This window comes from Haematobia irritans, chromosome 1, assembly GCF_050003625.1.
Source record: "Haematobia irritans isolate KBUSLIRL chromosome 1, ASM5000362v1, whole genome shotgun sequence".
Taxonomy (NCBI): domain Eukaryota; kingdom Metazoa; phylum Arthropoda; class Insecta; order Diptera; family Muscidae; genus Haematobia; species Haematobia irritans.
In genome coordinates this window covers 97657830-97673733 of record NC_134397.1, presented here as the reverse complement: position 1 = coordinate 97673733, position 15904 = coordinate 97657830, and the positions used below count along the sequence as shown (strand labels likewise).

Here is a 15904-nt window from a genome sequence, read left to right as displayed (position 1 = left end):
TGTGACAATGAATGAAGCATGGCTCCATCACTACACTCCTGAGTCCAATCGACAGTCGGCTGAGTGGACAGCGACCGGTGAACCGTCTCCGAAGCGTGGTAAGACTCAAAAGTCCGCTGGCAAAGTAATGACCTCTGTTTTTTGGGATGCGCATGGAATAATTTTTATCGATTATCTTGAGAAGGGAAAAACCATCAACAGTGACTATTATATGGCGTTATTGGAGCGTTTGAAGGTCGAAATCGCGGCAAAACGGCCCCATATGAAGAAGAAAAGTGTTGTTCCACCAAGACAACGCACCGTGCCACAAGTCATTGAGAACGATGGCAAAAATTCATGAATTGGGCTTCGAATTGCTTCCCCACCCACCGTATTCTCCAGATTTGACCCCAGCCACTTTTTCTTGTACTCAGACCTCAAAAGGATGCTCGCAGGGAAAAAATTTGGCTGCAATGAAGAGGTGATCGCCGAAACTGAGGCCTATTTTGAGGCAAAACCGAAGGAGTACTACCAAAATGGTATCAAAAAAGTGGAAGGTCGTTACAATCGTTGCATCGCTCGTGAAGGGAACTCTGTTGAATAATAAAAACGAATTTTGACGAATTTTTCTTTGTTAGACCGGGGACTTATCAGCCAACCTGTTATTTTGCATTTAACATTGCTCGCTGCTCATTTCATTCATATCAATTGTTTCATTCATAAAATATCCTCATTAATAAAATATACGCATTCTCTTTCTCTCAACATGCTTATGCTTTGATTGAATGATATGCAACAAATAACTGATCTTCAAGTTGCTGTTGGTGTTCACTGATCAATGCATTGTAGCATCATATCATTATCAATTAATGAGGATTGTTATCAATGATTGCTTTCACACTAAAATTGAATGAAATTGAAACAGCAGCCCTGATGAATTACATATGTTTGAAGATAAATCACTCAATTCAACATTTGAAATCGAATGATGATAGCTCAAGGGGATTTTAAAATCAAGTGACTAAGCACTTAAGCACTAAGCAGACAACATCATAAGTATCTCTACTGATATTACAATTTTTTTTAAATTTTCTTCTTTTTTTAGCAAATAAATTGATTTGGTTTTTGAATATTTTTATTGGAAAATATCTCGGTTTTCTTTCTTAATTGGGTTTATTTTAATAGGAATTTTTAAACGATCTTCAACGCAACACCAATGGATACTTTATATGGGAAAAGGCCGTCAGAACCATATTTAAGGAACACCGAATACCAAAGACTTATTGGATATTTATTACATGTAACAGTCAACACTCGACCAGATATAGCAGCTAGTATTTCAATTCTGTCAAGAAAAATAAGTTCACCAACGTAAGAAGATTGCACCGAATTAAAAAAGAGTTGCGAAATATTTGAAAGGAACTTCAACTATGACTTAAAGGTTAAATAGAAAAAATAAGACCCTCTTAATTTGTTTAGATATGCAGATGCAAATTGGGCTGAATGTCAAATCGACAGAAAAAGCAAGGAATTCATTTCACTCTCAGAAGCAGCAAAGGAAGATGTGTGGCTTCAAAACATTCTGAAAGATTTTGGGTGCGGGCAAATGAATCCAACAATAATTTTTGAAGACAATAGAAGTTGTTTGAACTTAATAAAGGAGGAGAAACTAAGCAACAGGACGGAGCACATAGACACAAAATATTATTTCGTAAAAGACTATGTCGACCGAAATTTAATTAAATGCACTTTTGTCCTTCCGAAGACATGATCGCCGACATGCTAACAAAACTGCCCTAAACACATCCTAAAATTGAAAAATTTCAAATATTCAGTACAATTGAGGAGGAGTGTTGAAATACTTTGCTCGTATGCACTTGTACTTTTTTATAATCTGAGATATTGTTTATTAGAATCATATGTTAGTATACTTTGAATTTTTCTTGTAAAGAAGAAATAATTTTCTTGATATACATAATTATAATTTTTCCTCCAAGCAACTACATTGTTCTTTAAATAAATTTATATAAAACAAGTATATACGGCCGTAAATTCGGCCAGGCCGAAGCTTATGTACCCTCCACCATGGATTGCGTAGAAACTTCTACTGAAGCCGATCGGTTTATATGGGGGCTATATATAATTATGGACCGATGTGGACCAATTTTTGCATGGTTGTTAGAGACCATATACTAACACCATGTACCAAATTTATGCACCATGTACTTTGCTCGTATGCACTTGTACTTTTTTATAATCTGAGATATTGTTTATTAGAATCATATGTTAGTATACTTTGATTTTTTCTTGTAAAGAAGAAATAATTTTCTTGATATACATAATTATAATTTAGAGACCATATACTAACACCATGTACCAAATTTCAGCCGGATCGGATGAAATTTGCTTCTCTTAGAGCAATCGCAAGCCAAATTTGGGGGCCCGTTTATATGGGGGCTATACGTAAAAGTGGACCGATATGGACTAAATTTTGCATGGTTGTTAGAGACCATATACTAACACCATGTACCAAATTTCATCCGGATCGGATGAAATTTGCTTCTCTTAGACCAATCGCAAGCCAAATTTGGGGGTCAGTTTATATGGGGGCTATACGTAAAAGTGAACCGATATGGATTTTTTGCATGGTTGTTAGAGACCATATACTAACACCATGTACCAAATTTCAGCCTGATCGGATGAAATTTGGTCAGTTTATATGGGGGCTATACGTAAAAGTGGACCGATATCGCCCATTTGCAATACCATCCGACCTACATCAATAACAACTACTTGTGCCAAGTTTCAAGTAGAACCTTGTTGTTAAAAGTTAATATACCCCCATCCTATGGTGTAGGGTATAACAAGTGAGTAAAGTAGAAAGTCGGGCGGGGCCTACTGAATTAGTAAACATAAGCATTTGTAGGGTATCAGTGGTATAGGTTGCCAGGGAAAATATTCGGTTTACCCTACAAGGACAAAGAAAGTTCCCTACTTTCCATGCATTTCTAAAAAGAGGAAATCGCTCAATTAGTGTGAGTAATAAATCCAAATTTGTGAAAACCGGGCAATATTCTTATGTAAGAGCAACAAGTAAGTATAAATACGATCGACTAGTACATCAAAATTTAAAATTTGAGTAACATTGGTTAATAAATAGGAGTATTATGGCCAAATTGGAGAAAATAGAGGGATGCATATATATGGAAGCTATATCTATATCTGAACCAATTTGTATAATATTTTGCAGGTTTAATTAATACCACAGAAGGTTACCTTGTGCAAATTTGAGTAAGATCAGTTAAGAAATGAAGCCGCTATGGTCAAAAATAAGGTTATTAGGGGCAAATTTTTCAAAATCGGGCGATACATATATATAGAACTGGATCTAGCCAACTTAAGATTAATATATAAGGGTTTTATGGCCAAATTTGAGAAAATCGGGGTATGTATGGTATATATATGGGAGCTTGATCTAAATATGAACCGATTTCTATGAAATTTTACACATATAGTAAGTGCATTACATTTAACCAACTTTGAGTAAGATCGGTTGATAAATAAGGGTTTTTTGATCAAATTTGGCAAAATCGGGCGATACATATATATGGGAGCTATAGCTAAATTTAAACCGATTTCGATGATTTTTACGATACATATATATGGGAGCTATATCTAAATCTGAACCGATTTCAATGAAAATTTGCAGACTTGATGAAAAAGATTACTTTGTGTCAAATTTGATTACGATCGGTTAGTAAAAAGTGCAATATGACCCAATTTGTCGAAATGGGGCGACACATATATATTGGAGCTATATTCAATAGCGTTCGTCCTTGCACCAAAAAAACACTCTGTACCAAACAACAAATACATGGACAGACGGACGGTTGGACTCCAAGCGCTAGATCGACTCAGGAGGTGATTCTGAGTCGATTGGTATATATTTTATGGAGTCTAAAATCAATATTTCTGGTAGGCACATTTTTTGGCAGATCAAAGTTATTATACCCTGGTTTTAGGGTATAAAAAGAATCCTTGTGCCTACATTTTCAATAGAAAATCTGTTTTTCAGCCGAGTATTTAATTTATCAGAGAGAATCAGTTGATGCTTAGGGTTCTTAGATCTGTGTTCTGGATCAGAGAACTACAACCGGTGGTTTTTCATATTGCAATTTTACCCACAAAAAGAAGACCATCAACAGTATATACCATTTTTGGATATTGGTGTTTAGCAGTGTTAAACCAATCGACAATGCAGCAATACTCGGTACTGAGTACGATTGCCCTCAAAACAAGAAATACCATCATTTGGTATCATGAACAATAGACTCAGAACCGACAGTGATCAGTTGTGTTTAATATTGATGGCTGAAATTCATTTTACCAATTGGTATTGTAAGATTACAAATATTGGTGTTTACTAAATACACCGGTTGGTTGCGGTAAATCGCATCCGTTCTCTGTTGTACAATGTGATTTTAAACTTCCCATGCAGTCTTGTACATGAGAAAGAAAATAAACGAAAAATAATAACAATGAACCCGCTGTCACAATAATGACAACACTGATTATCAAATAATTACAAACCAAGTAATATAACTACAATTTAAAACATAACTACCACTGTACTTCTGAAATACAAGTTGTTAATATAGAATATCACTGAAGAAATCTGCAGTACATATACTAACTTATATATGTTAAATACGCATTTCAGGTTATTTTTTTCCCCGTTTCAACGAAACTATAACTTGTTAAAAATTAAAAAAAAAATTCTTTCTGATTACCCAGCTGAATTTAATACTTGATTGACTATACAAGTACAAAAACAATTCCTTATAGGTATAAATATGTTTAATAAGAGTACTACTTACTGCGATATGAATAACAAGTCAACTTCGTCCGCTTCTATTAAATCCACGTAAGGCAATGCATCCATACCCGACAAACCAGGATGTATTCCACAATCAAGCTGATATTGAAAACGAAAGTAGATTAATTATACAAAACTCTAATAAGTATTAGAAATTACATTAGTGCATTGCAATGTACAGTTTGTGTTAATATAACGACAACACGAAAAAACGTTTTGATCATGTCTCCGCATATGTTCAACGCTTCTTAGGATGTTCGTAGATTTTAAATCGTTGTTGTTATTTTACAAGACTTTCAAAACACAAACTCCTTTACTCGTCAACTTGTTTACTTTTGGACGCTCTAAAGTAATTATTCTTATTGCTAGTCGATATATTTATAAATCATTACATGTGAGAATTGGTAGACTTTATAATTGTCTGTCAAATACATTGAATACTACCGAAATAACCCTTTGACGACGAAGAATTAAACGCTCGATAAAAGTAAGTTTTTCTTGCGAATTCATATTCAAAATACACCTATTTACTAAGTAAAGTGTCGTCAAAATGTTAAAAAAAAAATTATTTCCTTCTACGAGAAATTTTATGGGGCATTCGTTTTCAAAGGTACATATCGATGCCTTCATAGCATGATACATTTTTGAGTGTCGCTATGTTTACTTAGCATGTTATTCCCCGATTAAACAAAAACATTTCGCACGTGTAAGTGAACTAAGAACAGTTTTGACTGGAGAACGTTGTCAGCGTATGAAGTGTAGTTTTTTTTTGTGTATTTATAGAAATTTTATACGTTTGAGTATTGATACATTTGTGAAATTGACTTTAATAAATCTAGAGTTATTCTCCTCAAAAATCTATAGCTTAAAATTTAACACAAATTTAGTAGATGAAAAGTTACTATGCAAATCGTTGGTAATTTACAAAAAATGTTAGTAAACGCAAAAAACGTTTGGAAAACATTTACCGAAAACTTTTTCTTTTGTTAGGGTTTTTTGAATTTCTTCGAAAATTCCAAACTTTTATTTCCAAAAAAAAATTTTTGTTACAAAATTTTTATTTTTGCAATAAAAAATAAGATTTAATACACAATCCATTTAATTTATATGAAGCACTGTTCTTTTCTGACTTTCAGTCTTTTATAAGACACATTTTGAAGTTTCATTGCGATAATTATCTGTTTATAACAATAACAGCTTTGTAGCCCAGTGGATAGTCCGCTAGTGGTTCGAAATCGTTTTTTATACCCTCCACCATAGAATGGGGGATATATTAATTTTGTCATTCCGTTTGTAACACATCGAAATATTGCTCTAAGACCCCATAAAGTATATATATTCTGGGTCGTGGTGAAATTCTGAGTCGATCTGAGCATGTCCGTCCGTCCGTCTGTTGAAATCACGCTAACTTCCGAACGAAAGAAGCTATCGACTTGAAACTTTGCACAAGTAGTTGTTATTGATGTAGGTCGGATGGTATTGCAAATGGGCCATATCGGTCACTTTTACGTATAGCCCCATATAAACGGACCCCGAATCCTCTAAGAGAAGCAAATTTCATCCGATCCGGCCGAAATTGGGTACATGGTGTTAGTATATGGTCTCTAACAACCATGCAAAAATTGGTCCACATCGGTCCATAATCATATATAGCCCCCATACAAACCGATCCCCCGATTTGGCTTGCGGAGCCTCTAAGAGAAGCAAATTTCATCCGATCCGGCTGAAATTTGGTACATGGTGTTAATATATGGTCTCTAATGACCATGCAAAAATTGGTCCACATCGGTCCATAATTATATATAGCCCCCATATACACCGAATCCTCTTGGAAGACCAAAATTCATCTGATTCAGTTGAAATTTGGTACGTGGTGTTAATATATGGCCTCAAACACCCATGCAAAAATCGGTCCGTAATTATATATAGGCTCTATATAACCGATCCCCAGATTTGACCTCCGGAGCCTCTTGGAAGAGCAAAATTCATCCGATTCGGTTGAAATTTAGTACCTGAAGTTAGTATATGGTATCCAACAGCAATGCAGGAATTGGTTCATATCAGTCCATAATTATATATAGCTCCCATATAAACCGATCCCCAGATTTGACCTCCGGTGCCTTTGGAGAAGCAAAATTCATCCGATCTTGTTAAAATTTGGTACGTGGTAGTAGTATATGATATTTTACAACTATGCCAAAAGTGGTCCATATTAGTCCATAATCATATATAGCCCCCATATAAACCGATCCCGAGATTTGGTTTTGGATCCTCTTGGAAGAGCAAATTTCATACGAGTCAGTTGAAATTTGGTACATTGTGCTAGTATATGGCCGTTAACAACCATGCCTAACTAGGTCCATATCGGTCTATAGTTATATATAGCCATCAGATAAATCGATCCACAATCACACAAAAATTGGTCCATATCAAGTTCATAATTGTATATAGCCCCCATATAAGCGACCCCCATATTTCAATTCTGGCTCTCTACGTTGTTGTTGTTGTAACAGTTTATTGTGATTTCATCCATTTTTATGTTATACGCTTTGGTACTTCAGCTTGTGGCCAGATCGAGGAACTCTGCGACTAAGGTGGGGTGCGTCCAGATTGACCTGGCGGTAAGTCGGGTTGGTTTAGCTGGACAAGAGAAAATATGACGCGTGTCGTGTGGCCCTTGGTTGCAAATTGGACATACGTCAGCTACGCTGCTATCAATCACTGATAAATAGGAATTGCCTGATCTTAACTGGGCTAAAACTACCCTAGTCTGCCGTGCGAGGTCTCTTTCCTCCGGTGCTATGGGCGGTGGACGGACTCCGAGAACAGGATTAACCTTGTAGCTTCTCACCGCTTCAGCTACAGTATCCTCATGAATCCTGTTCAAACCTGCCTGGTACGCTGCTTGATCTAGAGGTTCTCTTTTGTAGCGCTGGATCTCACGCTCTAGATTATGTATATCAACCCTTACATTCCTGGGTGGTGGTTGTGCATCCATGAGATGGTGGTTTGGATGATTACTGCGATAACAACCCAGGAGATACTGCTTTGACAACATGTAGTTGTGTCTTCGCACAGGGATGATCTTTGTCTCCACATAAAGGTGTTCCAGGGGTGTGCTGCGGAGACACCCAGTCGCAGTTCTAAGGGCAGCGTTCTGACAGGTTTGTATATTATTCCACTGCGTATCACTAGTCTGCGGTGTCCACACTGGCGCTGCATAGTTTACCACTGACCGGCCAATTGCCTTATAGGTAGCTAACAAGGTTTCTTTGTCCGCACCCCAAGTACTGCCGGCAAGTGACTTGAGGACCTTGTTTCTACCACGGAGCTTATTACAAATTGCAGTGGCATGGGCAGACGACCTGAAAAGGCTGTCGAATGTGACCCCAAGAATCTTGGGGTAATTTGTGGTCGGAATTATTTCGCCATCGACACTAATGTTCAACTGCCTGCACACTTCTGCCGTCCATGTAGTGAATAGTGTGGCTGAGGATTTGGTGGGGGATATCCCCAAGTTTCTCGCACTGAAATAACTGGTAAGATTAGCTAAGTAGTAGGCTCTCTACGTATTGTCTAATACATACCACGTACGGACTAACTCACAATTTAGAAAACGATGTTAAGAAGTTTTAAGATACCACAACCCAAGTAATTCGATTGTCGATGACAGTCTTTCGTAGAAGTTTCTACGCAATCCATGGTGGAGGGTACATCAGATTCGGCCTGGCCGAACTTACGGCCGTATATACTTGTTTTTTTTTTTAATAATTCTGCAACTTTCGAACGGACAAAGATATCAACATAAATTTTTCTGTGTGTGAAAACTGAGGTGTTTTCCTCTAAGTTTGCAAATTTGTGGGTGCCTAGTGGGTCCACTGGCTGACCTGTAGGCGTTGGAAGTTGGTCACCTCGGGGATATGAAATTTTGTTTTTGCTGTCAACTACGCAAAAGCTCTACAAAAAAAGTTCGCGTGAGTGTGCAATTATATTTTACCGTTTGCAAGATATGGGCTCCACAATTTATTTTTTTTTTTTTTTTTGCAAAATTTTGACAAAGTGGTGTCAGTATTTTAGTATAGGAGTTATTCCCCTCCCAAAATCGGAAATTTTTCAAAAAGAAAAAAATTGCTAAGCCGATTGCTAAGCCGGTATGTTTCCCAAAAAGCCCTATGTGTCCACTAACTAACTGTAAAATGTTTCAACATCCTACCAGTAAAAAGCTGAGAAATATGCAAATTACAAAAAAAAATGTTTTTTCAATATTTTTTGGGGATTTTTGATACCAATTTTGGGAATGGTTTATTCAGCAATATTTCTTAAAACAAATTTCCCTGCAAAAATCAATAAAAATCATAATGATATGACGATTAGTTCAAAAGTTATTAAGGATTCAATTCATATTTTTAATTTCCAAAAAATCGGAATTTTAGAAAAAAATTGTTCCGTGCCCCAAAAACTTCAAAGTTTCGTATTTTTTGTTCTTTTCAAATGCATAGAAATAAAGCTCTCTCAAATACCTTTCCAACGATGTATTATATTTAGACTCTTGGTTAGCCAAGTGCGCCAAAAACTTGCAGTAAATGTCACTAACTCGGGTAAAATAATGCATTTCTGCAAATGTACGTTTATATGGGGGCTATACCTAAATCTGAACCGATTTAAATCAAACTTGGCACACTTGGTGATACTATCAAATATACTTCTCCGATTCTCCGTCCAGGCGATAGATAAAATTTAAAAATATATATATAAAATATATTTTTTCTTAATTGTACACTGAAAAACCAGTGAACCCACTAGGGAGAAAACTTTTGGTTATGTTTAGAAAATTTTGAATATTTTTAGAAAATTTTAACTACACAGTATTACAAACGTTGGCATGACGCCGATATCATAAAATTTCAAGAAAATTTATTAGACATCAATAATTTTTTATTTGATAAAGAACATTTTGTAGTTTGAAGGAAAAATTGGAGTTCAAAATTGCAAGAATGTCTTTAGTGACATAGGAAGTTCATGATGGACGCATTTGTAGTAAAATTTACAAATTTAAAGAAATAATGAACTATTTTGTGAGAAATACGAATTTAGTAAATCTTTATGCTTAATTTGTGTATAATTTGTTCCCGTTTTTAGTTCATGTAACTAACGTACGCAAAAAATTATTAGAGTAAAGGAAACTTTCTCCAAACATAATAATTCCATGAACTAAAATAAAGTTAAATTGGCTTTGGTGAAATAGAGAGTTCACTTTTTTTAGTGTATTACAGAAAAATGTAGTAAGAACTAAGAAACCTCGTGGAAATGAGAATGATTTGAGGGAAGACTAGGCAATTAGCTAGGAAAGATTTTTTTTTTTAAGTTAGTCTTTATGAATTTTTTTTACATTGTGTAAAAAATCAACGTTTATCATAAAAAGTATATACTTTTCTTCCATACGAATTTCCTTACAGCGAAAAGCAAATGAGAAACGATATTTGTTGGTCTAAAATTTCGTTTGGGAGAAAAGAATTCTTTTTTTTTGTATATTTAAAAGATTACATCGAAATATTTATATGGTGTTAATTGGCAAACTACAAAAAGGAAACGAAAGAGAATGTAAACATGTTCTTACTTTTTCGTTCATTCCTAATCTTCGTTCGTTCATTCTTAATTTCGTTCATTCTTAATCTGTCAAACATCGTTTGACACCGATGGATTATCTGATTGTATTCTATAATCTATGTCACAATGGACTGAATCGATCACTTAGACTATTCAGTTCAAAATATCGGGCTGCCACCATACCTAACTTATCTATCCTACGTTCCCGTCCATTGAATAAATTTTTCCAGACATTTGATAAAATCTCTCATCTGTTGGTGTTTGTCGTACTACATCTTTTTGTTGTGTTTGAAATGGAATATCGTACTTCATAGAAATTTCCAAAGAGTTTAAACTACAGTTGACAAATATTGATTTTTGTCTACAGAAAATTTATTTCGACTCATTGTTTTTAACACACAGACTACTTAATTACAACTTGAAGTTTATTTTCTTTTTCGTAAAATGGAAAGTAAATTTTATTCATCTGTTCATTATTTAGAATACTCAATGTTAAGAATTTGGACGTTCATTAAATTTCGCTAAATAGATTATTCGTTAAATAGAGCTTCGACTGTATGTATATATTATAGAGGTCTGCACAATTCTATTTGTATATGCAGACTTCACGTGTACTTACTACATGATTACATCTATTTAAGAGAGTCGCAAAACAATTGGTACACATTTTAATGAACACCAAAAGCTACGAGTAACTTCTTGATGCTACTCTGATGTCTTCACTACCAACAAACACATATTCCTCTTTCGCTCTTATTGAAGTATACTCAGAGTGATCACGTCGAGTACATTGCGAGAACAAAACTGCATAGAGTACTACATGTACAACATGCAGTTTAAGAAATAGAAAGAACAGTTATTCTCCATTCTATATGTTTTCGGTTTGTTAAACAGAAGGGCTAACGTTAAGGTGTGTGACATACATACATATATGAAATAATGTACTTACATTTTTATTGTTAATTTTTTCGGAACACATATTGTTTCGGATAAGTTCACGTTGTTATTTGATTTGTGTTCTCTTCACTTCACTACTTGCGCTCTGAGAGACAGCGAATTGCATACATGTAGTGAAAAGTTGTTCGATGCAGACCTCTAATATATATTGTTACTTATCTTACAATTTGATTTAATATGCTAGTTCCGTTTTTTCATTCGAAAAAATAAAGGGTGATTCTTTTGAGGTTAGGATTTTCATGCATTAGTATTTGACAGATCACGTGGGATTTCAGACATGGTGTCAAAGAGAAAGATGCTCAGTATGCTTTGACATTTCATCATGAATAGACTTACGATCTGCCACAACGTCGAATTTTCAGTGAATGGGCCCTAGAAAAGTTGGCAGAAAATCCGCTTTTTTATCGACAAATTTTGTTCAGCGATGAGGCTCATTTCTGGTTGAATGGCTACGTAAATAAGCAAAATTGCCGCATTTGGAGTGAAGAGCAACCAGAAGCCGTTCAAGAACTGCCCATGCATCCCGAAAAATGCACTGTTTGGTGTGGTTTGTACGCTGGTGGAATCATTGGACCGTATTTTTTCAAAGATGCTGTTGGACGCAACGTTACGGTAAATGGCGATCGCTATCGTTCGATGCTAACAAACTTTTTGTTGCCAAAAATGGAAGAACTGAACTTGGTTGACATGTGGTTTCAACAAGATGGCGCTACATGCCACACAGCTCGCGATTCTATGGCCATTTTGAGGGAAAACTTCGGAGAACAATTCATCTCAAGAAATGGACCGGTAAGTTGGCCACCAAGATCATGCGATTTGACGCCTTTAGACTATTTTTTGTGGGGCTACGTCAAGTCTAAAGTCTACAGAAATAAGCCAGCAACTATTCCAGCTTTGGAAGACAACATTTCCGAAGAAATTCGGGCTATTCCGGCCGAAATGCTCGAAAAAGTTGCCCAAAATTGGACTTTCCGAATGGACCACCTAAGACGCAGCCGCGGTCAACATTTAAATGAAATTATCTTCAAAAAGTAAATGTCATGGACCAATCTAACGTTTCAAATAAAGAACCGATGAGATTTTGCAAATTTTATGCGTTTTTTTTTTAAAAAAAAGTTATCAAGCTCTTAACAAATCACCCTTTATGTAACTATAAGACCGTAAAAATAAATAAGACCCTCCAATAAAAATAAAAAGCTCTAAAAACTAAATTGTGTAGTATATATAAATATGAAATTCATAAAGCAAAAATATTAAATATTAAACGGAATAAATCTTATAATAAATTGATTAACCCTTTTATTATGTTGGGGTCAGTTGATGACCAATGTGGTATTTTTCATCAGCGCATTTCTTACTGTTTGAATATAATTAAAAGTTCTTGCTACTCAGCAAGAATTCAGTACATGTCAACAATTTATGCACTGACTAGTAAGAACTTTTATATATATTGCAACAGTAAGAAATGCTCTGATGAAAAATACGATGTGGGTCATCAAATGACCCCAACATAATATAAGGGTTAAATCTTATAATAAATAAATTAAAAATGTGAAAAAAAAACTAAATAAAACCAAGTAAGGAAAGTCTAAAGTCGGGCGGGCCGACTATTTTATACACTGCACCAATTGTAGATCTAAATTTTCGATACCATACCCATCCGTCAAATGTGTATAAAGGTTTGTCCCAAATACATACTTTTAAATATCACTCGATTTGGACAGGATTTGATAGACTTTTACAAAATCTATAGACTCAAAATTTAAGTTGGCTAATGCACTAGGGTGAAACACAATGCTAGTAAAAATAGATGGGAAACATTTAAATCTGAAGCAATTTTAAGGAAACTTCGCAAAAGTTTATTTATGATTTATCGCTCGATATATATGTATTAGAAGTTTAGGAAAATTAGTCATTTTTACAACTTTTCGACTAAGCAGTGGCGATTTAACAAGGAAAATGTTGGTATTTTGACCATTTTTGTCGAAATCAGAAAAACATATATATGGGAGCTATATCGAAATCTGAATCGATTTCAATCAAATTTGGCACACATGACTATATAACTAATTGTACTCCTAGTGCAAAATTTCAACCAAATTGGGCCAAAACTCTGGCTTCTGGGGCCATATAAGTCCATATCTGGCGAAAAATATATATGGAAGCTATATCTAAATCTGAACCGATTTCAATCAAATTTGGCACACATGACTATACTACCAATTGTACTTGTGCAAAATTTCAAGCTAATCGGGATAAAACTCTGGCTTCTGGGTCCATATAACTGCATATCGGGCGAAAGATATATATGGAAGCTATATCTAAATCTAAATCGATTTCAACCAAATTTGACACGCATAGCTACAATGCTAAATCTACTCCCTGTGCAAAATTTCAACCAAATTGGGCCAAAACTCTGGCTTTTAGGACCATATTAGTCCATATCGGGCGAAAGATATATATGGGAGCTATATCGAAATCTAAACCGATTGCAATCAAATTTTGCACACTTGACTATACTACTAATTGTACTCCTAGTGTAAAATTTCAACCAAATTCGGCCAAAAAACTGTCTTCTGAACCGATTTCACTCAAATTTTGCACACTTGACTATACGACTAAGTGTTATGTTTGTACAAAATTGCAAGCAAATTGGTATAAAACTCTGGGTCCATATTAGTGCATATCGGGCGAAAGATATATATGGGAGCTATATCTAAATCTGAACCGATTTTTTCCCAAAATCAATAGGGTTCTATTCTGACCCAAATTAGGAACATGTACCAAATTTGAAGGCGATTGGACTTAAATTGCGACCTAGACTTTGATCAGAAAAATGTGTTCACAGACAGACGGACGGACGGACAGACGGACATGGTTATATCGACTCAGGGACCCACCCTGAGCATTATTGCCAAAGACACCATGTGTCTATCTCGTCTTCTTCTGGGTGTTACAAACATATGCACTAACTTATAATACCCTGTTCCACAGTGTGGGGCAGGGTATAAAGAGACAAACCAAATTATGGAATTAAAATATTTAAATATCATTTAACATTACAAGCTCATAAAGTTTAGCTTGTACATCAAAAACAGGGCAACTCTCTCATAGAATGATCTTTCCAAAATATAACAAAGCCTCGCAATGATATTAAAATTCCTTGCGGATCTACTAAATTTAAACATATTAAAAACAAATGAAGGAGTCTGCGTTCTGACAATCTCATACAATTGTAACAAGTTTCTAATATTGACAAAATCACTAAACGTACATCCAAGGAAGTCCAACACAAAGTAAGTAATGTGATCGTACCATTTCACAGAGTACACATAACGCAAAACACGATGACAAAGTAAACGCAACTAAATTTCAATGCCATATAGAAACCGTGACATTATAAGTGCCATTAAAAATTTACTTTGGAGATATCTATAACCAAACCGAGGCATTTAACCGAGTTTACAACTTCTATAAATCTATAATAGATGGAAACTGATAATGTATTTGATGGAATATTTCCAAAACATATAGCCCTCGTTTTGGAAGTATTGACTGAAAGTGTATTTTCATTCAACCAATCAACGAAATTATTCATGGTAAAGCCAATAGTACTCTATTAGACATCTAAGAATACCCGATCACCTTTAAACAAAAGTTGGACATCATCAGCTTACGCAAACGGAAAACAATTACGGGCACTATACATATTTTTTTTTTTTTTATAATTCGGATATACCGCGACCAATAAGAATCTGTTTGCAAGGAACAGATTCCAAATTAAATGAAGGCACGCACTTTTTGTGTGTTTATTTAACGAAATCCATAAATGTTGCAATTTTAGAAAAAAAAGTTACCATTATTTTTTTCCCCTTGAACTCCAACATGATGCAGGATCTACCGACCTCCTGACCGGCTCCGCTGCAGAGAAAAAGAGCATTAATCCAAACTACTCTAGAAGTATGTTCTTACTTACAGAGGCTTTATAAGCAATAAATCACTCTCTTCAGCGGGTACTATGGAATCGCCTTTTTGTGCCATTTTTTTACTTGAACTAAATTTGTTTTGAAGATATATTATAATAAATAACACTCTTTCTAGATGATGGAATGATTTGTTTATTGTGACAGCTCTACGCAAGAATGTGACCGGTTCACACCTTGTGAACCAGATGCAAATCTATCGCTAAGTAATCTTAAGAGCACCTTATGCGCTTTACAGACTATCAGTTATTCCGGACGGAATGTCGGTGTTTGTAAAGAATCTTACAATGTGTCGGATCGATACGACTTGTCGGCGATGACTAAATAATCGGTAAATGTGTTATCGATCCCATAAACATGCAGCAGTATCAATTATGCCTTCGGACTTAACTTATAATGTGCACAATATATGGGATATGTTCGACACGAGCACTGTCGTCCGAAATAACTGATAATCTGAAAAGCGCATTACAGATTATCAGTTATTCCGGACGACAGTGCT

At 35.2% G+C, this 15904-nt stretch overlaps 1 protein-coding gene across 1 annotated transcript in view; it reads right to left on the bottom strand.

Moving 5' to 3' along the window:
* The window catches only part of Cpsf73 (cleavage and polyadenylation specificity factor 73), a 150903-nt gene extending 135315 nt beyond the window's left edge, over positions 1 to 15588 (bottom strand). The window contains exons 1-3 of the mRNA XM_075291218.1: positions 15396 to 15588; positions 15277 to 15340; positions 4857 to 4954 (exon numbers count right to left, since the gene is read on the bottom strand). Coding sequence (XP_075147333.1) covers positions 4857 to 4954; positions 15277 to 15340; positions 15396 to 15460 — 227 coding nt within the window. The 5' untranslated portion in view covers positions 15461 to 15588. The remainder of the gene's footprint in view (positions 1 to 4856; positions 4955 to 15276; positions 15341 to 15395) is intronic.
* Between the last annotated feature and the right edge of the window lie 316 nt (positions 15589 to 15904).